General features: G+C 40.4%; 2 protein-coding genes across 2 annotated transcripts in view; one reads left to right on the top strand and one right to left on the bottom strand.

Annotated features, from left to right (window-relative positions):
• The window catches only part of atad2b (ATPase family AAA domain containing 2B), a 70,798-nt gene extending 60,026 nt beyond the window's left edge, over window positions 1-10,772 (bottom strand). Inside the window, exons 1-17 of the mRNA XM_056405468.1 lie at window positions 10,559-10,772; window positions 8,693-8,859; window positions 8,269-8,300; window positions 8,005-8,152; window positions 7,166-7,265; window positions 6,936-7,065; window positions 6,594-6,743; window positions 6,363-6,438; window positions 6,072-6,173; window positions 5,761-5,872; window positions 5,472-5,587; window positions 5,059-5,233; window positions 4,736-4,824; window positions 3,389-3,548; window positions 1,869-1,959; window positions 1,374-1,685; window positions 587-737 (exon numbers count right to left, since the gene is read on the bottom strand). Coding sequence (XP_056261443.1) covers window positions 587-737; window positions 1,374-1,685; window positions 1,869-1,959; window positions 3,389-3,548; window positions 4,736-4,824; window positions 5,059-5,233; window positions 5,472-5,587; window positions 5,761-5,872; window positions 6,072-6,173; window positions 6,363-6,438; window positions 6,594-6,743; window positions 6,936-7,065; window positions 7,166-7,265; window positions 8,005-8,152; window positions 8,269-8,300; window positions 8,693-8,859; window positions 10,559-10,657 — 2,210 coding nt within the window. The 5' untranslated portion in view covers window positions 10,658-10,772. The remainder of the gene's footprint in view (window positions 1-586; window positions 738-1,373; window positions 1,686-1,868; window positions 1,960-3,388; window positions 3,549-4,735; window positions 4,825-5,058; window positions 5,234-5,471; window positions 5,588-5,760; window positions 5,873-6,071; window positions 6,174-6,362; window positions 6,439-6,593; window positions 6,744-6,935; window positions 7,066-7,165; window positions 7,266-8,004; window positions 8,153-8,268; window positions 8,301-8,692; window positions 8,860-10,558) is intronic.
• A 2,075-nt stretch (window positions 10,773-12,847) lies between these two features.
• Window positions 12,848-18,331, top strand: ubxn2a (UBX domain protein 2A). Its single transcript, XM_056363599.1, has 7 exons — window positions 12,848-12,980; window positions 13,384-13,446; window positions 13,671-13,782; window positions 14,183-14,292; window positions 15,976-16,113; window positions 16,554-16,715; window positions 17,365-18,331. The coding sequence occupies exons 2-7, from the start codon at window positions 13,403-13,405 to the stop codon at window positions 17,546-17,548; spliced, it is 750 nt and encodes a 249-aa protein (XP_056219574.1). The 5' UTR covers window positions 12,848-12,980; window positions 13,384-13,402; the 3' UTR covers window positions 17,549-18,331.
• Window positions 18,332-20,140: the final 1,809 nt, after the last annotated feature.

Genomic DNA, 20,140 nt, shown 5'->3' with positions numbered 1-20,140 from the left:
TCTTTCTCCTATCTGTTATCCTTAACTCCACCTACAGTACACCTATATTGGAACTCTCAGGTGTTTGATAACAAGATTTGACCATTAGGCCAGTTAACATTGGCTTTCGAAGAACTGGTGAAGACAGAGAGCTGATAGCAATTAGGTGCTGTTTTGATGCCATTTGTTGACTAGTCAATAAAGCCTTCCTGCATTTATAAGTACATGCCTTGAGAAGTTATTCTTTCATATAATCACACACAGCACTATAGTGAGAAAATCTATATGAGTCCCTAATAAGATGACAACTGTGAAAACCACTAATACTCTGGCTTGTACAATCAAAAAGGCATTCTGTGGAAATGCAAATCGACATTTTGCGTGTGCTTTGGATGTTGTCTTTAAAATTCCTCAGTCTATACCTCACAGAGAAACTAAATGTATCTACAGTATATTCACTCAACCATAAATGAATTGAAAACAAATGTTTTGTTTGTCTTTTTCACTGTGTTTGTCTATGCACTTCAAAATACATTTTCTTTCTTAAACACAGCAACTTTATCACCAGGTGCAAATGAAAACCATCTTTTTTTTTCTGTCGACTCACGAGGAGAAATGTAGAAAGGGTCTGTGCACAGCAGAAGAAGATAGCTGACTCTTTGGGGATGCAGCAGGCTCGACTTCATAGATGGAAGAACAGCCTTCCTCATTGTCATCGTCGCTGTACAAGTCCTCTTCGAGCAGTTGATTGTCACCGCCTAGCACAGAGGGGAACAGTGCTTATACAGATATGCTCATGCAGAAACTCACTGGAATTACTGTGCAACAATGGTGGTAAATGCATTTAAAAGTTTGTTTCTACAAAGTTAAATCATCAAGGCAACACTATCACTGACATCAATGTGGCCATTTCACCAAAAAAGTGAGAATAAAAAAAGAGAGCTAGCTTATTAGCGAGATGTAATACAGTTTAAAGTGATACAGCACCCTGGGAAATTCATGTCATTATTGGGTGCAGGAAGTACAAGTCTGGGATTGTGCTGCATTGTAGCTAATCTGCTGTAAACACTCTTTTGTTGACTGGAGTGGGAGCTGGTATTGAAGTGCTCGCAGAATGACTGGTTATCCAATCTCTGCATACTCAGGGGGGATGTTTCACCACAGATTGTATGTTCAGTGTGTGAGGGTGATACAAAGCATTTTGTAGTATTTGATAGTCTCTTTCTCCCCAACTTATTACAAAAATGCCAACAGGGAAAGCACACTAACAAGTGAGACAGGTGGCAAGGGAGAAGAGAGCAAGAGTCAAGGTGGGAGAAGCAGTAGCCAGCAACAGGAAAGTAAAAACAAATGATACAGCCAAAACCATGGGCCCCTGGGTCCCAGATCCCTACCGTGTGTGTTGTCCCTATCAGTGCACTGAGCATGGGGGAAGACTCGGAGCAGAGCTTTCAGCACCAAGGAGAAAGAGCTGGCCAGCAGGGGCCTGAGGGTGGGAGACAGGGCTCGGCCTGGAGGAGCCAGGGCCCTCTGGGAGGCTGGGACGATTGTCCTCATGGCCTTGCTGAAGTCGCCAGGCCCCAGGACGATGGATGTGACATCCAGCTTCAGTTTGACACTGCTGCCATAGATTTGGGGGTAGCGGCGACGCAGTGCCACCAAGGTTGCCTCTGTGCAAAGTGCTTTGATGTCAGCACCACAGTAGCCTGGGCGCAAACAAAACACAAATGTTAGTTAATAATTAATTTCTTTAAATTACAGCTTTATAGAAAGGTTGTTTCCAAATGGCACAGAGAACATGAATGTCAACCAGTTAACCAGCGGTAATTTAACATAACACTTATACAGCAAAGCTGGCATACAGCATTATGCACAGATGTCACCCTTACCGACACATTTTTCTGCAAGTTCATCTACAAATGGCTCAGCCAATTTGGGATTCCAGTCCCGCGTGTGAATCTCCAAGATGTGCTTTCTGGCCTGAAAAAGGATTTGGGGTGGACAACGGCAAAGAGCCACAAGACAAAACAGAAAAAGCAGAGTCAATACACGAGGGAACACAAGACACGAGTCCTACATAGCGTTATAGTCAAAAAACAAAGTAACAGTATTGACTGCCACAGTAGCTGCAACAGCTAACAAACAATGTAAAAGAATTTAGAATTTATATGTCATTAAAATAGTATGTTGCATAAGACGAGATAAAAGAAACAAACAAAGTATGTCAATGATACCTGGGGAAATCACACCATAAATATCGCAATTAAAGACATGACTCACTGAGTGCAGCCTTTATTCTATCTAGAACTGATAACACCAAGAAAAAGATCAAAACTGGCTCCAGTGCATGAGTGAGCTCAACTGAAGGGCTCGCTAACACTTCAGCACAATGCACCCTTCAATTCATTGCAACGTCTCCACACGACTGTGCTTTGATGAGCAGGCATTAAGAACAAAGTGGTCTTTGTCGTGAATGAAGGGCAACAGTTTTCATCATCTTTCATCACATATTTCTTTCTATTCAAATGACACAACTGGGCCAGATTTCATATAGGGTTCTAACTTGGGCAATACTAGGAGGGAGCCCAACTTGAATGAGTAGAGAGGCTTGCTATTTGCACAAGAACAAGGTTTTTAATCACTCAGAGCTCACTACTGACGAGTTTAGCCGGCAATGGCCTGCAGATTAGGCTTTGATTACCAATCATCCAACTGTGTGGACAAATGATGTAAGGCGACCCATTAGACAGGCTCAATAGGAAGGAGTCACCTACGCTGAGATGTTTATTTGGCTCACTGTCACACTGACACGTGTAATATTGTTTTGTAAGTAGTAGCAAAAAAAAAGAGGTTTCCCCAAGTGCAAGATTAAAGCAATCAGATCTGCATATTAATAAATCTAGTGAAATTGATTTTTAATTTTCCAGAAACCTAATGAGCATCTGCTTTACCACTTGCTTGTTGGATCAAAACATCCAACAGAATGAAAAACAGTAGATGAGACTTAATAGCCAGAGGGCTACATGCACTAATTTTGTCACAGGACTGATGTAAGTAAAGCACTAATTAATTCAGCATTATATTGTGTCTCCACCTGGGTGTGCATGTAGGTACAGCCTTGTGTGCAATGTGAGTGATCCTTACATAGAATATTGAATGCTGTTGCCTTGTGGTTGCATGAAGAGATACAGAGAGGGCAACAACATTTAAGGTAGAAATGCCACTGTATATGTTGGGCTGTGTCCTATATGCAATCTTTTAGGTATACTAATCAAATGTTAATGTTCCTACAATGAAAAACACATCTAAAAAAATTCCAATTGCAGTGAAAACAAGACTTGATGTCATGATTGAATTGTGTCCATGTACACACGTCCACTGTACACAATGATCTTTCACTCAATCTCACCTTCTTGTCAGGCAGGTTGAACAGAAACTCCCGGTCAAAGCGTCCAGGCCTCCTGAGTGCTGGGTCGATAGAGTCAAGTCTGTTTGTAGCACCAATGACCACTATCTCCCCACGACTGTCCAAGCCGTCCATCAAGGCCAAAAGAGTAGACACGATAGAACTGGACAGAGGGAAGATGTTGATGGGGCAGAGCGTAATACATTTAGTTTTACATTTTTTAAAATAGCAAAATAACACCAAACAAAAAATGCCTGACTTTACTGCAAGACAAAGTCTCATTTACTGTGCATACAATGTTGCAAAGCCATACTATATTACAGTTACACACATAAATATACATGCAAACATTCAGAGGCCTAATACTTTGAGACTGAAACAATATTGACAAGACTCTTGAGTCAGTACCAACCAAATAAACAAGCTCTTACTTATTATTTCTGCAAATACCTGGTCTATCGAACAGGCATAATGAACAAAACAGTGTGAGGCAAAAATATCAACTGTTCTGTTTCTCTGTTGACTAGAGCATCATGCATGTATTTACCCAGCATGGCAGAAAGAGGAGAGCAGCTGTAAACTCAAGCATACACACATTCATGATTTAAATAAACTGTGGTCCAGAATTGTTTTGTTACATTTCACTAATATTTAATTTTTTAGATGGCAACTGTTTTCTCAAGGATCAACTGCCAGCAGTGTTTGCATAATCGGAAGCTTCCTCACCTACAGCTCACGCTGAAATGGTCTAAATCTGAAGTGAAATAGTTATGTCACAAATATGTCAGTTATGTGAACCACTCAAATGCAGATCCAGCCAACTTCTTTCAAAAATCAAAGCTGGAGTGCCAGCACATTTGGACCTGCAGTTCCAGCAAACCTGTGCCACCTTTTGGCGAGGAAAGTAACAGCAGCAGCAGCTTAAACCTGCACACAGGCCAGCATGCAAATGTGTGCAAAAGTAAAAGCAGCCACAATTTCAACACTTTCACTACTACATGTCATCAGCTGTGTGGTTTTTTTTGTTGCTTTGTGTGCATTTAAAAAGAAAAAGGAAAGGACAAATGCATGAGTTAGTTAGAGTTTGGTTAGAGTTTCTGAGTGATTTACAAACCAATTCCATGAGATGCTTTGACAATTCTTTCATTTCTACTTTGATGATTATGGACATATAACACAGAACAACTACTATTTAGATTGGTCACTGCAGGACTTATTAGTAAGTGTAATTGATAAGTGTAGATTACACTGGCCAATGTTGGAGATAACAGTATGTTTTAAGCATGAACAAGCGTACAGAACAGTTGTATATTCTTGTATGATATGAGGGTTAAACCACATTAGTCTCACCTGTGTATCTGGTCTTGCCTGCTGGAGCGAACAGGAGCCAAACCATCAATCTCATCAAAGAAAATAATGGATGGCCTCATCAGGTACGCCTGATCAAAAGAAGAAGAAGTCAATTTTCTCAAAAAAGTGAGAAACAATATGACAATATTAACTTACAATAGGCAGCAAAAGAAATATTCGATGTGAAAATACTATACCAGCAGCAAAATTACCAGTTTTCTATTTATACTGTGAAGTCAGTTCAGGTCAAGTGACTGAATCCATGGTTGCAAGGATTTAAAAATTGCCTTTGATCTCACGGGAGCGATGTTTAAGTGACCTACCTGGTCAAAGAGCAGGCGTAGCTGACGTTCTGATTCACCGACCCATTTGCTGAGGCAGTCGGCTCCTTTCCTCATGAAGAAGGAAACCTTCCTGTCTCCCTGGCTACACTCGTTGGCAAGTGCCCGTGCAACCAGGGTCTTTCCTGTTCCTGGTGGGCCGTAAAACAAACATCCTCTAAAAAGGGAAGGAGAGGAAATGGAAACCGTGTTTATTTGATCTTAAAGAACACCACTTATTACACATATACCGTACATATCTCCATTTTCTTGTATGTATGTACCAAGACAAAGATAAAAAATAATGTCATCATGAAAATGGACAACATGTCTGTGGTATAATCTTAACATAGTCTGCTTTGCCATCAAACCTGTCAGGAAATACAACAGAATCCAATCGTGTTAGTTTTACTCACCTGGGAGGCTGAATCTTAAACTTCTCAAAGATCTCAGGGTAAAGCAGAGGGAACACTACCATCTCTTTTAGTGACTGAATGTGATTACTGAGGCCACCCACACTGTCAAATTTCACCTGAGAAGAAAAAACACAATTCCCACATCAACTATGAACACTGAAACTCTTAATAAGTTCATAGGTCAATAGGTTTCTCTGTTTGGCTACATGACTTATTATAATTTCCAAGTTTTAAGTCTACAGCTGTGCTTCTCTACAGCTTTTTGGCATTCATTAGCATTTCCACTCACAGAGCTATCAAGGTTCATGGGATCCACATCAGCCAAGCTGGCACCCACTTTCACCCGATCACGCAGCACCCCACTAGCCAGGTCTTCTGCAGTCAAGTTCATGGGCAGACATCTGTGACACGAATAAGAATGATATAAATGATTACATTCAAGGAGCACAAATACATTATGGCAACCCCTGTACCAACATTATCACTCCTACAGCTCCTTTTAAAAAACTGTAATGGAGCAGTGTTTCAATCAAAGCAAAAGTCAGACAGATGAAGATGAAAAGAACTTAAAAGCAGAAGAAAGGAAGCAGAAGCCATCACCTGTTTCTAGCCCGGGTCATGCTCTTGCTTTTTCTCCGCTCGAACCGCTCTTCATCAGAAGACGAGGTGGTGTCGCTGCTGTGAATGGCATGTTTCTTCACTCTGGAGAAGTGTGGCAATCTAGATTCAGTATCACACAACTACACTGTCACAGTCCTTAATGTAGAAAAAACCTTTTTGTAACCATAGCTCTGAATTCATTAGTCATGGTAGTGTAAAAGCTGCTTAAAAGTCACTCACATTCAGCTGCAGATTTGACAGGGACTTTTCACAAATTACATTGCTACCAACCTTATATGGCTTCTTCTTGCTGGGGATCTGTGGGTGTCAAAAAGTGAGGGGTTGCTCTGTTTTCTGTTCACAGGCTCTGAGAAAGCAAACACAAAGCAACTGGTTGTCACAGATCAAGGATGAAGCATTATTAAATTAAGTGGAAATGATCACATAAATGGACAATATACCTATTAAAGCAGATCAAAATTTATATACAAAGCTTTGATTAGGAAAAAAAACAATAATTACCAATAGGTGGTGCCTCATATCTCTGCACCGTCTTACGCTGCCTCAGGTTGTATGGTCTGTCATTTTCCTCTCCTGCCTCTTCCACTTCATCTCCTTCATCGTCTTCATCGTCATCCTCTGCATCCTCCTCCTCTTCCTCACCATGAGATTCTGAAAGTCATAAAAAAGGTGGCTTTCAAACTTCAAATAAAATTACTACCAAGTGTAACCTTTTAAAAAGATTCACCCAGTACACTAAGCCATCAACTCTTTTTGTTACTGAGAAAGAGGCTCTTCATAAAATTTTCATCATCTCAGCCTCACTCCACTGATTCATGAGTAGAACATTAGTAGGAAACTGACCTTCCGTGCCTTCCTCCTCTTCCTCCTCCTGCTCCGTTTTGCTCATGACTTTGTGGTGTGTAGGCATGCTGAAAGTGCTCCTGCGCATGGATTTCCTGCGCTTCACCCGCGAATACATGTCCATGTTTTCCTGAAAGAACAGAGCCTTAATGCTATCACTTGTATTCACAGTAGATCATCATGCAGGTAAACTGGCTGTGCTTTGCATGTTACAGCATGGCCGCACTCACCTCTTCAGTGTCTCCAGTCCACATGCGAAGTCGCTCCACCTCACGGTTCTGCCTTATGCTGCTGATGTTGTCCATCTCCTGAAGGACAGCCTCAGCAGTGCTGCAGACAGACAGACAGACAGGGGCACGTACAGGTGCACGTACACGCGCGCGCATGCGCACGCACGCACGCACGCACGCACGCACACACACACACACACACACAATTTGACAAACTGAAGGAACCGTTACAGAAGCACAACATGGGCAAACAATGGGCATTCATCTGGGAGAAGCATATGATCTGCAGTGCACGTTTGAACGGTAGTGCTATTGTTGTGTTGCCTCTTTACTTCAGCACATAACATGTTAAAAGAAACTGAAAAACTATGAAAGTAAAGTACTGACTTCCATCTGTAATTTCCATATTTTGTGAAAAGGAGGGCAACATTTGCAACTTCACTCTTGCACTGTTCAAAAACTGTATGAAATAGAGCAAAGACACCTACACTGCTCGACCAATATGGATGAAAATTTCATGACACCCTTAAAACAAAGTCAACTTTATAAACTCAGTCACGTTTCATTTTCACATCCAATGTGCCTGAAACAGTGCGAAAACATTAGAAACATCCAATATATGTGTGTTTATACACATACATGCTCTCTGAAGGAGGAAGAAGAAATTATATTTATAGGTTGATGCTTCCTGGATTTCTCATACTTTTCTCAAGTAGGAGACTACTTCCATATGCTCCAAGGTTAACCTTTAATCAATTCAGTTATGCACATCCTCTTTCTCTTCCTATGTTAAAAGCAGCACTGCAAAGAAATGTGTCAGTAGTGAGGGTGCTAGCTACCTGTTGACCAGCTGGTCAAACAGCAGGCTCTGATTGAGGTGTTCAAATTGGCTCTTCTTCACCCGGCAGCTCCTCTTCAGCTCCACATGACCATTCATGTGAGAGTGGTCTCCACCTCCACTATCCTCATTCCGGTGACTCATATGGGCTGCAGCATTAACAAAAGTTAAATTAGGGGTCAGTCTTTTAATTGTTTGTTTCCCAGATGCATATGTTCAATGTATGGTTTAAAAAAGTGAAACAAATTGGAAAGAATTGCATTACCGTGCCCGTTTTGCATTATGCGAGAAGACAGCCTAGAAAGAAAATAACAGAGTGAAAATATGTATGGACATCTGCACAGAAGTCTGCAATTAATCACACAAAATACTGTGGGAGAGCTCATGTTCAAGTTTGTCTGTTCCACTGATTACAATATATGACATGAGGAGAATGAATTAAATCTGACTCAACAGCAACAGCCAGTGACAACAAACAGCTGTCTAGACTAACTCCAGCTTATTTCAACTTTTACTTTACATAGACAAATAAGCTAATAAACTTAATGTCTCCATTACAATTTTGTATTAAAACAAAAATCTTATTTCTGCCAAAGACATTGTATCATTGTGCTGCACAATATTATGCACAGCTTTCGAACAGCATTTAAAGATACTTATGATCAGTGAAACAAAAGGAAGCAGCTGACCTGGTGCGGTAGGTGGGAATGTCCCAGCTGACCCTCTGGCCCTTCGTTTGAGGAGATGGGGAGGTATCACTGGAGCTGGGCTCAGAGGCGGTCTGCCGCCGTGTCCGCTTGGAAGGGGGAGCTAACCTGGGGCTGCTGGGACTGCTCACATCACTACTGGGCTCCTTCTGGTAAACAAAAACCACACCAACATTTCAGAGAGTAACAAAGCAAGAATGACAAACAATCAGAGCAAGCAAGCAACAGAAAAAAAGGATGTCAAATACCATAACAGCCTTTTTGCAATTACTTGCATGAAGAATTCATGCTGTCAGTCAGTGTATAAAACCAACCTATTAAGCAAATAACGAGCAAGTCTGACCAAACTGCTCAAGTACAAATAAAATGTAAAGTCTTATAATGAGACAAGACACCTTGTACCCAACTCATCAATGTATTCTCTGATTCACAATACAACACCAACCAGACATATGCCCTTGATGCTAATGCCCTTCACAGCTTAACTTCCCTGCTGATATGAGAGTGTAACTCACTGTTGTCATAGGCAACTGTCTGCAATGCCTGCAGAGGGGTTTGTCTGACTGGATAGGCAGATGCATACAGACTAAAAAGTGCAAGATGTACTGCCAGATAAGGACTGAAAAGAAGTGACCAGACAGTTGTACCTCGAAGTCAATCTTCATATAAATAAAAAAAAAAAAAGTCACAACAATGGTCAGTTTTAGCAACAAGTTTCTGACAACATAGTCTTCCACACAGCGACGTCTTAAGAGACATTAGTGCACAAAAACAATGACAATACTTGGAAATAACTTGTGAAAGTGTAAGGTTTATCAGTCTAAAGCCTTTCAATTACAACTCGCATTTTTATATGTCGTCAGTTAGCCTAGCTTGCAATCCACAGGACTGGATATAAGCCAGGAATGAGTCGAATTTCTTGAACCACAATTTAACAAAGTATAAACCCTCGCCAAATAGCCCATTAAAACTCAAGAATGTGCTAATGACTCTATAAATTATCAGATCGCTGTTCGTCTATGTTAAGTGCTATAATAATCGTAAATAGTGCGGAAACACAGACCCCTTTGCCTTGCATAATCTCAGTGTTTACATTTTGAGACAAAGACTGTCAGACAGCTTGTAGGTCAGGCGATCAGAGCAAAAACTAAAGCTATTAAATGAGTGTACATTACCGTATAGTAGTAAAATATCATACGGTTTAATGTTACATCGCCACTTTTAGAACACTTATAGTAAAACAGGCTGTAGGGGTCTTTGGGGCATTTACAACAGAAAGTTCACCAAGTTCAGACTTGCTAAATACGGGACTTGAGCCAGCCAACTGTTGTGAACCTGGGACTCCCTTCCCCCACTGTAAGCTAGCAGTCGGGCTAGCTGTAACCTACAAACGTTAGCTCAACTATTGCTTTATCGCTTCACATTTGAGAAAATAAATACCCCGATACTTCCAGGATGGTGACATGATGTACTGCTAATAGCCTCATGTGAAAATCCCAGCTGTCTTTATTTACGAGGCTAATTTGTGGAGACAATGGTGAAACAAGTCAGCCGGGTAAAATTGCCAAACACAAAGGGAACTCAACTTGGGGCTAGCCAGGAGTTAACATCGCTAGCTTGTAATTTGACAGCTTCACAAAACGTTCAGTGCGAGTGACACGCGTATGAACCGCTGCATTCAATTATTTTATTATGTATCTGCATGACTGAACAGGTGTCAAGTTCTGTACTGTTCGTACTTGTCTGTGAATAATGCATTATGTGGAGCACCTTGAGGCCACGGCTACAGCTACCTAGCCAACTAGCAGAGCCAGCTAGCTCACCGGCAAAGAAAAGAAACCGGCTTACATGTTCCTCAGAGTTTCGCTCGTTTCTCGACGACGACCTAGTCCTGGAGGAGATGAAGGGACCGCTCCCTGGCCGTGAGCTTTTCCTTGTGTTCACCATGTTTGTTTTTTCTTTTGTCTGCCCTTACTGAATCTCTCTAACCGGCTCCAAACACTGCCTCAGTGAGCGCAGCATCGAGGCGCCATTTCTCTCTCTCTCTCTCTCTCTGTCTAGCTCTCTCTCCCCTCCTCTCTCTCTCGCAAGTGGATGTGGGTCTGTTTGGCAGGTGCATTAATTTTTGCTGACTGGACTACTACCACAAAGAACTAGTACCCTACTTACGATATGTATACTACACAAATTTCACAAAGACCATAATTGTCAATACGAATAATTATGTTATGTTATTATGGGTTATAATTTGCAATTCACAATTGGAATGTTTACAGTGACCACTGGGGACACTGAAGTTAGTAAAGTTAAATAAAGTCACCTCACTAAGTTCTACTGAAGCACATTTAAGTCCCCAAAGCAATAATAAAGGATAAAAATAAGAAAAACTGCAGTTTTTGTTCACTTCAATACACAGTGTACCCTTCATGGGAATACCATGTACAACTTTTACGTTTTTTAAAATTATGAGAGTGGATAGGAATAGAAACGTTAAGTTATGGGGCCCTGGTTAGCTGGCAGAAAACACATGGGAGTGGACAGCATGTCATTTATTGGAAAAGGTTCACCCCTTTACAATGTGTTTTGGCCATTGCATGGTTCAATTCACTATAGGCATATTTAATATTGATGACTATCCAACCTTCTTCTTCTGTACTGTAACCTTTAAGCATGTAGTCTAAGTTATTAATAATAATCGTTCTCCACCCTTGCTGCTGTCATTATTGCTCTTCACGTTGTGCACTGTGCCATTTGGGTCCCACATCTGAGTAAAATAAGATAATATTTGAAACATCAGGCAGAATTAACTTTGTCATGTTAAACCTACAGACACCCAGTGTTTTTGTTATTTTGTCTCTACTGCAGCTGTGGCAATAACAGATCAAATTCTGAAATCTTTTTTTTTTTTTTTTTTTTTTTTATCATTTCCTGTAAATTGAAAGTGACTCTAAACAAACACTTAGTTTTCCAAGTGACTTCCAGTGTTCCAGTGATCCTCTCCAGATTCACTTTGGAATCTAATGACTTCAGTTTTGGGATCACTACTGAAACCCAAACCTTGGTGTTTGCGTGTGTTGCCTGTTCTATTTATGGCTTGACTGAAGATGCAACTGTGTTAGCAATCTGTTTCATGTTTTTGGTTCAAGCTATGTTTTTCTTTTTCTTTAAAAGCATTGACAAAACTATTTTTATTCTCATGGAAACTTTACAATATGTTCACATATATGGAGGTGTCGAAAGCATCTGTGATCCAAATGTGAGAAAAACTGAACAACAGAAAAAGCTAAACACAAGACTATAGTATTATTCTCTTACTATTTAAATACTAATTGATGCAAGTATTACTTCATTGATGCATAGTGTATATTCATTCATTTGTGGCTAGGTTATCTGCACCAAGTGGCCAATAGGAGGCATGGCAATGTCTAGATAGTCTGCAACATTCCTCACTGGAACCCTTAACCACTTGAAAACATGTCTTTGTAAAACATTAAAGATAACCTTGATGTTAACATTGTGTGACACGGTGCTCTGTCTTCACCATTCAGCCTGTTCTTGTGTGACATATCTCAAAAGTCTAAAATTACATAGAATGTGAAAGAGTAAAAAACATGCTTGTTTGTTTGTTAATACAGAGAATTAAATCTTATGAAAACATTCTATCTAGACATGGTCTTTATGATCTCACTACACCACAGATGCACCATATGTTTCAAGAAGAAGATTACAGGAAATGTATATTTTACTGCAATGCAATTTTCTGTCAAGCACCGCATAGTGAAGACAATGTTTATCATACATGCCAAATTACTGTCATTACATCCCTCACAATATGATGGATGGATGTGAAAGCAGTGGTAGGCTATTGCTATTGTAATGAAAGGCTGATAACCAGGACAGACAGACAGACAGACAGACAGACAGACAGACAGACAGACAGACAGATAGATAGATAGATAGATAGATAGATAGATAGATAGATAGATAGATAGATAGATAGATAGATAGATAGATAGATAGATAGATAGATAGATAGATATTGGATTATAACTTCTGTGTGTATCAGTGGAGTTTCACATGCTATTTAATACTGTGTCATCTTCAATTTGAAGTGAGTGTGCTGACCTCAGCAGTATAAAATGACTACTACGACAACAAGACTCGACTTACGGCACTGTTGCGTCACATATATTGCTCAGCAGAAGATCCGCTGGCCGAAATTTATGGCTGCAGATGTGTAGCCTGGGATTAACCGACAAAACACAGACTGGTAAATCAGTATTTAAACTTAACCTTAATACGCGCATGCTAACGAGCATCTACTGTGTGTCTATGTGTATATAATCCATGTTATATTGTATATTAGTCCTGTGTCGTTGGCTCTTTCTGACGCCCACTTACATAATTAACGATAACGCCACAGGCTGCTTGGTTGTTTATCGATAGAGGTTTTTAATAAATGACTTCATCCGTTTTGACAATTTTTAGCAGTTTTATCACCCTCACTATGTTCACGTGAATGAATTCACGTCATAACCCGCTGAGCTAATTATGGTTAAATGAAAATACATCAAGTACGCATTTAAAGCTCAATTGCCCCAACAAGCCCCATCATGACATTTGCTTTGCCCACTGTCTTTTATGTTTATCATAAGGTGTTTTGTTTTCCTTAGATGGGAAATACGGAACGTCATGAAAGAGATTGACACTGTGGGGGGCGAGAAAGATGAAAATTGGTAAGTCACAGCAAATTCATTGCACATTATTTTTTCTAGTTTCTTTATATTTAAAGAAAACATCTTATTTAAAATATTCCTAAATCCTATAGTCCAGTGCCTATAAATCAATATTTCTTCTGACAAAAGCAAATCAGAGAGTAAACCAAATAAACCTTCTGTCTGTAGGCTAAACTCAATAAGGCATATAATGACTGAATTACACACTTGTCCATTTCTTAAAGGGTTGTCAGTGAAGAAAATGAAGAGGAGGCTCCAATGAGGCGTAGTTTCTCGGTGGAAGACCTCTTGGATGAGGTGGAGAAGATCTGTTACAATGCCTCAGGGACATCAAAGGTCAGAAACAAATTCACCCCACTAAAACCTCAGAGCCATATCTCTGCAAATGTCCAGAAAGGAAATCTTCATCATGTCCACAGAATGTATTTTGAAATTGATGACAGTTTTCTGTGTTTTGTGTAATGAACTTTGCATAAATATACTCATGAACTCGTCATCTAAGAATAAATGAATAATTAATTAAAATCCGCTGCCTCAGCTGATATATATACGTCAGATATATGAATATACTTACAAAATATATACAAATAAAACATTAGTGGTTTTCACAGAGCTTCAGGGAAAGGCGTTTAGGCTAAAAATTCAGGTGACATAGCAGGTTTATGTGCATACTAACTCACCCATATTGACGAATGCATGGCCACCACAGTTGTTATTTTTGTGGCCTTCACTCCAGGTGGAGATGGTGGTGAGGCTGTGGAAGGACGGTTTCACTGTAAACGATCAGGAGTTTCGCAGCTACTCCATACCAGAGAACCAAGACTTCCTGGATGCAATCAAGAGGGGGTGAGTTAAATTTGGCCTTGCTGGAATTTAAGTATATTAAGTATATTAAGTATATTAAAGGTATAGTATATTAAAAGTCAGATTGGTTATGATTTTGCTATCTGAAGGCACAAAAGGACAGTAATATCTTGAGGTCTAATAGGGTTTCTGATTATTTCCAGTGACACAACAATTACCCCGCAAGTGCTAAAATGTTTTTGGCTTTTAATAACTCACCTTCTGGCCTGTACTTGAAAACTGCAAGTGCAATGTGCAAGTGACCAGAGTTAAAACACTTATTTCCTGGCTGATAATGACCCCTAGCTGTTTCTGTTGGCTTTGGGTTGTTTTGAGAAAATGTGACTTGTGTCTATCGCAAGCCACTGTAACCTGTACCACTGACTCACTGATCGTTAATAAAAAACCGAAAGTAAAAAAAAACAAAACAACCACCCATTAATGACAGTATACTACTGTCACATAGTTGATGTGCATATGATATTGGCTTAATGAATGTGAGTTAAACCTTGTTTTACCCATTCATATTAGGCTGCTGTCAAAGGTTAATAGAGTCTGCATTTGAGTTCCATAAACACCACTGTAAAGCCACAGAATAACAGAGAATTACATAAAGTAAATAGCAAATAAATCTGAGTTTGAGTCTTTTAGCTTGCAGTCTAAACCTCTGCTCAACTCAAGTACGGAACGGTCATAAAATCAGGTTGGATGATGTGTGTTGATCCATTCTGACTGACCACAGATATGGGTCACCATGTTTGAAAATGATATCTTTGACAAAAAATAGGATTTCTTTAGTTTAGCAGGGTTCCCACAGGTCCTTGACTTTAAAAAGTATCTTGAAGGTTTGTGAAAAAGAGAGAAAAAAAATCAAAGCCTTGGAAGTTTTTTGAAAGTAGACATAAATGGACATGTGTCAATGTTCAACTCTTGTTCCTACTTGGGCTTTTATGTGCACAAATAATCATAAGACCACATTACACTATAGATATGAAAATGAATTTTGTATTGTCTCTGTCACTCAGCTTACACAATATATTGTTATGCTGTGCTGGGCTAGAGAAGGTTAGAGGCCACATAGTCTGCATCACTGTAACACAGCACAGCTCATAAGTGTTCACACATTCAAGCCTCTCTGTCTTTTTACTTATCTTCTGTAAAGCTGCTAGCTCTAATTACTAAAATGCTAACACTGTTGTAACATTAAATAATCTTGAACCATGGCTCCCACTATGTTTGTTGGGTCCTTGAATTTGAGAGACTTGGGCCTTGAAATTCCTTGAAAAGTCCTTGCATTTGATGAATAAGAAGGTGTGGGGTCCCTTGGTGAGGTTTTGCTGGCAGATGACCAATTTTAAGATTTCGCTGAAGATCAAAATGGCGGTTCACTTTTTCTTTTAAGAAACACAAATGTGAACAAACCTTTAGCAGCTTCACATTACATGAAAATATGTATACTGTATCTATACAGTGTATAGTGTAATGTATGTAACTCATATGTAGCGAAACGTCGTTGTTTTGATTCATTGGTTCGACCTTGCAGTCAAACCCTATCAGTCCCCAAAGGGAAATTAGCACCAAAAACAGGCGACATAAGATAGATAAAGCATAAGGCTCATTAGAGCTCATTTGTCATATTGATTGATCTGACCAGACAAGGCTGATCTTATCTCTAATCTATCCCAGGGAGCTTCCGGCCGAGTGGGAGAGCAGAGCAGAAGAGGAGGAGCTGGAGATCAGCGTGGAGGATCTGACAGAGGAAAATTATGTTCCCAAGAAAAAGGCTTTTCACCCTTTCAGCGGCCGAGGATACCGGCTTGGCAGGTAAGAGATTGTCGCTGTGACAATAAGGTAATAATAAAGTTAAGGATAATTCTTTTTGAAAAGAATTATTTTGCATACAAACATGTAACTATTGCACCTGTTGAGTCATTATTAATATGAGTAGTGTCTGCCAAGTTCCGAGACACTATACTGTTTTGTACCACTAGGTGTCCCTATAGATCCAGGTATGAAAACACCCGCAAAAGAATCTGACCAAGCAGACAGTCACACTGATGAACTAAGAGCCTCAACATTTTCAAGCATCACTGCATAATACTAAATTGCTCAGAGAGTCCACATAAATGCTTTGTGTGAGATTTTCTCTGCCCACAAATAACTGTAATCAAAATTAAAAAACACAAAAACACAATGCATATATATCGTATATACTGAATTTCTAACTGATTCTTAATCTGTTATTTATTCCTGTCCATTCCCAGTGTTGCGCCCAGAGTAGTGGCCAGGTCACCGTCTGTGCATGAGGATGGAGAATCTCCTCCTATCCCCATGGTAACACTAGACCACGCCCTTCCTGTTACATCCCTGCAGATCTGGTTGGCTGACGGCAGGAGATTGGTACAGAGGTTTAACCTATCGCATCGGTGGGTATCACGATGTCAAGGCCAAAACGCATCTCTCCACATCTCAATCTGTGAGCCTGACAGCATCAGATAATATCTGCATAGTAAAGACACTCTCTCTGCTCATGCTCTGCTGTCTGTAAATCCCATAATCTCAAGCGTCGCAGGATAGAAGTAGTTCAAGGAATGACAAAAGATTTTTGTTTGTCCTAGCTTGGGAGGTGGTGGGGGGGTTTGTTTGAGGATTATGTAATGCTTTGTTCTAGTCAGCCTGAGTTTGAAGGCATGGTGCATGTTATATCCCCTGCCACAGTGCATGGGACTGCAGAAAACATAATCTGAGATGTGGCAATGGAGTGGATCTATAAAATCCCCAGAGAGAGATTGCGTAACTCTGATGCAGCATTTATATAACAGGGTTAGTAGCTAAAGGATAGAGAGGACTGAACCCCTCCAACCTTCATCTATCCTCAGTGTGTGAAGAGAAGGGCCGCCATAGGATCACTTGTGTATGCTGGGTCGTGATTAATAATAGATGATGATACTAGTATAGTGCTTTAGAGAGAGTATTTGGTCGGGAATGCTTTGCCACTGGAAAAGGAACAGACATGTTTAGTAGGGAATATTTCTGTCCGTCTATTTTTTATATATAATTCTATTTCTTTTCTAGTATCACTGATGTTCAAGATTTCGTGGCGCGCTGCCAGAGGAGCTGCCCACCTTTCATCCTGACGACATCACTTCCTTACCGCGAGCTCAACAACAAAGAATTAAGTCTGGAAGAGGCGGACTTGGCCAATGCTGTCATTGTCCAGAGACCCCTGAACACTCAGGCTCCGTTTGGGCACTCCTGACCTATAGGGCCCTGTAATTTACACAACACTCCCACTTTTTCCCTCACTGACATCTCACCATGCCCCTGATAGCAGTCTCAATGCCCCCTGTAACGTATGATCTTTATTTACTCTGCAGTTTGTGCTGCATTTGATGATTGTTATTTCCCTCTACAGTCTCTGTGTGGGATTATCTAATGGAGATATTGTCTGTTAGTTACAAAAGGTGCTGCTGAGGTGCTGTTGTCAATGCTTACTTTGTCTTCTCCCTCTGGAGGACAGTGTTTACCTGCCAGCAAATCTCCCCAAACCCCCACCTGCAGAAAAACTGTCAAAGCAAACCAGTTTTGTCGCCCGTGCAGATGGCCAACCATGTGTTTCCATCTGTCGGTATGCTACATGTAACCCTCCCTCCCTCCTTCCTTCCTTCACGATCGCACACAATGCCACCACCAGCACCGCCAACCAACTCTCTAAAGTCTTCCCAAACTCTGATCACCACTTTTCTGCACTATTTACAGTTAAACAAGCAGCTAATACTTCAATTTGAAGTTTACAGTTATATTTATTGAACATATGATATTTTCTTTGGACAGGATTATGAGAAAAAGAAAAGAGATGACAGCTTGTTATTTATGTTGGCCTGACTGTTTAGGTCTATTAGTTGTTATGTCATTTATTGTGAACACTTGACTTTGCTTTTGCAGGAAGATTTAATTCAGAATGTACACTGTATTCTTTCCTTTGACTGCACCATTTAAAGAAATATCACCTATCAAGGTACAATAAAAAACCTTCCTCATACTTCTGCATTTGTCTCTGATCTACTTTTTGATGTAAAACAGTCACGTGAAGTGGGGTATTTGTTTTTTAAAGCAAATCACCTTGAGAATTTAAATTCATATTAATACTGCCCAGGTGTTGTGTGTTAAGACTGCTGGTGTGGTGATTACGGCATCACACCAAGCAGCACCTTATTCCATGTTGTAATGCAACATCTGTGCTGTCATAATAGGAGGAATGATGTCTTCACACTGGTGTTTCCTAACCCAGTGAGTATGAAAGGCAATGGCTCAGATGGCGTGAAGTGTAACCACACCTGTTATTGTGTGTAATAGTGGCCAGGTGGTTTTAGAAATCAGTCGCTAAAAAGGAGTAAAACCATAGTAGTAAAACATACAATGCAGATGGGGTGAAACAAAGTTGAGTCCCTGCTGTGCCCCCCCCCCCCGAGTCTTGAATCCTGTGTTTCTTGGCATGTGTAAAGGCATGCGTGTGCTTTTACACAAGTGTGTGCTTCCTTCTCTGTGCCCGGGCTTTCTGCAGGGCCTTGGGAAGAAACGCTATTATCCGTCTTCAATATTTAAAGCAATGGGAAGGAGGGAGAGGATGTGTGTACAGAACAAGAGAGAGTATGTATTTGAGATGACAGCCTCAGGATGGTCAAGGTCAGGGGAAGAAACTCAGCAGCAGAAATGCCTTGAATATCATAATCCCCTCCGAAGAACTGCCTTTCTATGAGGCTGTGCTGCACATTTTAGCATTTCTACCTGAACGTGCAGGCTGTGGGCATCACTTGGTTGACAGCCAGAGGGGGTCTGGCTAAAGAGTAAAAGGGAGCACATTTCCTTTGTGCTACATATTTAATAAGGCTAAGCATGCAGGGAATTACTTTCCGTTTAACTCTCACATTTCCTTTCAGAATGACCCTTTTACTTGTGCAGCAGCCAACCTTTCATTTTCCACATTCCGCTTCACGCATTATCGGAAACATACCCATTCTAATGCAGGTCATATGCCTGACTTTTCTGCCGTGGTGCCTTTTTCATTGTCAGTAATGTGGTTTTGGTAGAGGGGTTTGCATGCCTGGAATTTATGGAGAGGTCTGGGTTCGGAAGCCAAGGTCTCCATGACATGTTTGTTGTCATGCTCTGAGGAGAGGCTCACTGTGGAGAGTAAGCATCCTGCTCTAAAAGAGCCGCTTGTGAAATTGCTCAATATATCATAGGTCACATTCAAAGAAGGGTCTATAAAAATAGCATTATTGTGTGTAGAACCATATCTCATTCCCAAACCTGACAAAAATGCATAGAAAAGACATACTTTACTTTTGTTCAGAGTGCAGCTTAAGAACACTTTATTACAAAGAATAATGAAGGGTTCCTAAATTAAACAAAATAGTAATCTGATAGCACAATTTACACTCCATCTTAACTCTATGAAATACAGTATAAACCTACAGTTATAGGTGGACTCAACTGCTGTTCAGCCTGTGTATCAGATGTGTAATGTCCATCATTTCTTCTGTGAGGCTTCAATTTTCTAAATTTAAAAATTTGAACAAAAAGTCTGCATCACAAACTGGAAGTGCTCCGTTTGAAAGAAGTGGACTTTTCAAGACAGTGGCAGTGTGAAGGCGTGTTCAGAATAGAGGGTGGCAGGGATCATTTGTGAACTACTGCAGCTGGTGAGATTACCTCTGACATGCTAGATAACCAGGAAAGGCCAGCAATTCAGTCCTCAAACTTCTTTCTCCCTCCTCTGTAGCTACTGTACTGTTTAATCCCCCAAGCATTTTACTCTCTGAATTTTACATCATTTCATTCAGTAATC

This window comes from Seriola aureovittata, chromosome 19 (assembly GCF_021018895.1).
Source record: "Seriola aureovittata isolate HTS-2021-v1 ecotype China chromosome 19, ASM2101889v1, whole genome shotgun sequence".
NCBI lineage: Eukaryota > Metazoa > Chordata > Actinopteri > Carangiformes > Carangidae > Seriola > Seriola aureovittata.
This window is presented reverse-complemented; position numbering and strand designations above follow the sequence as displayed.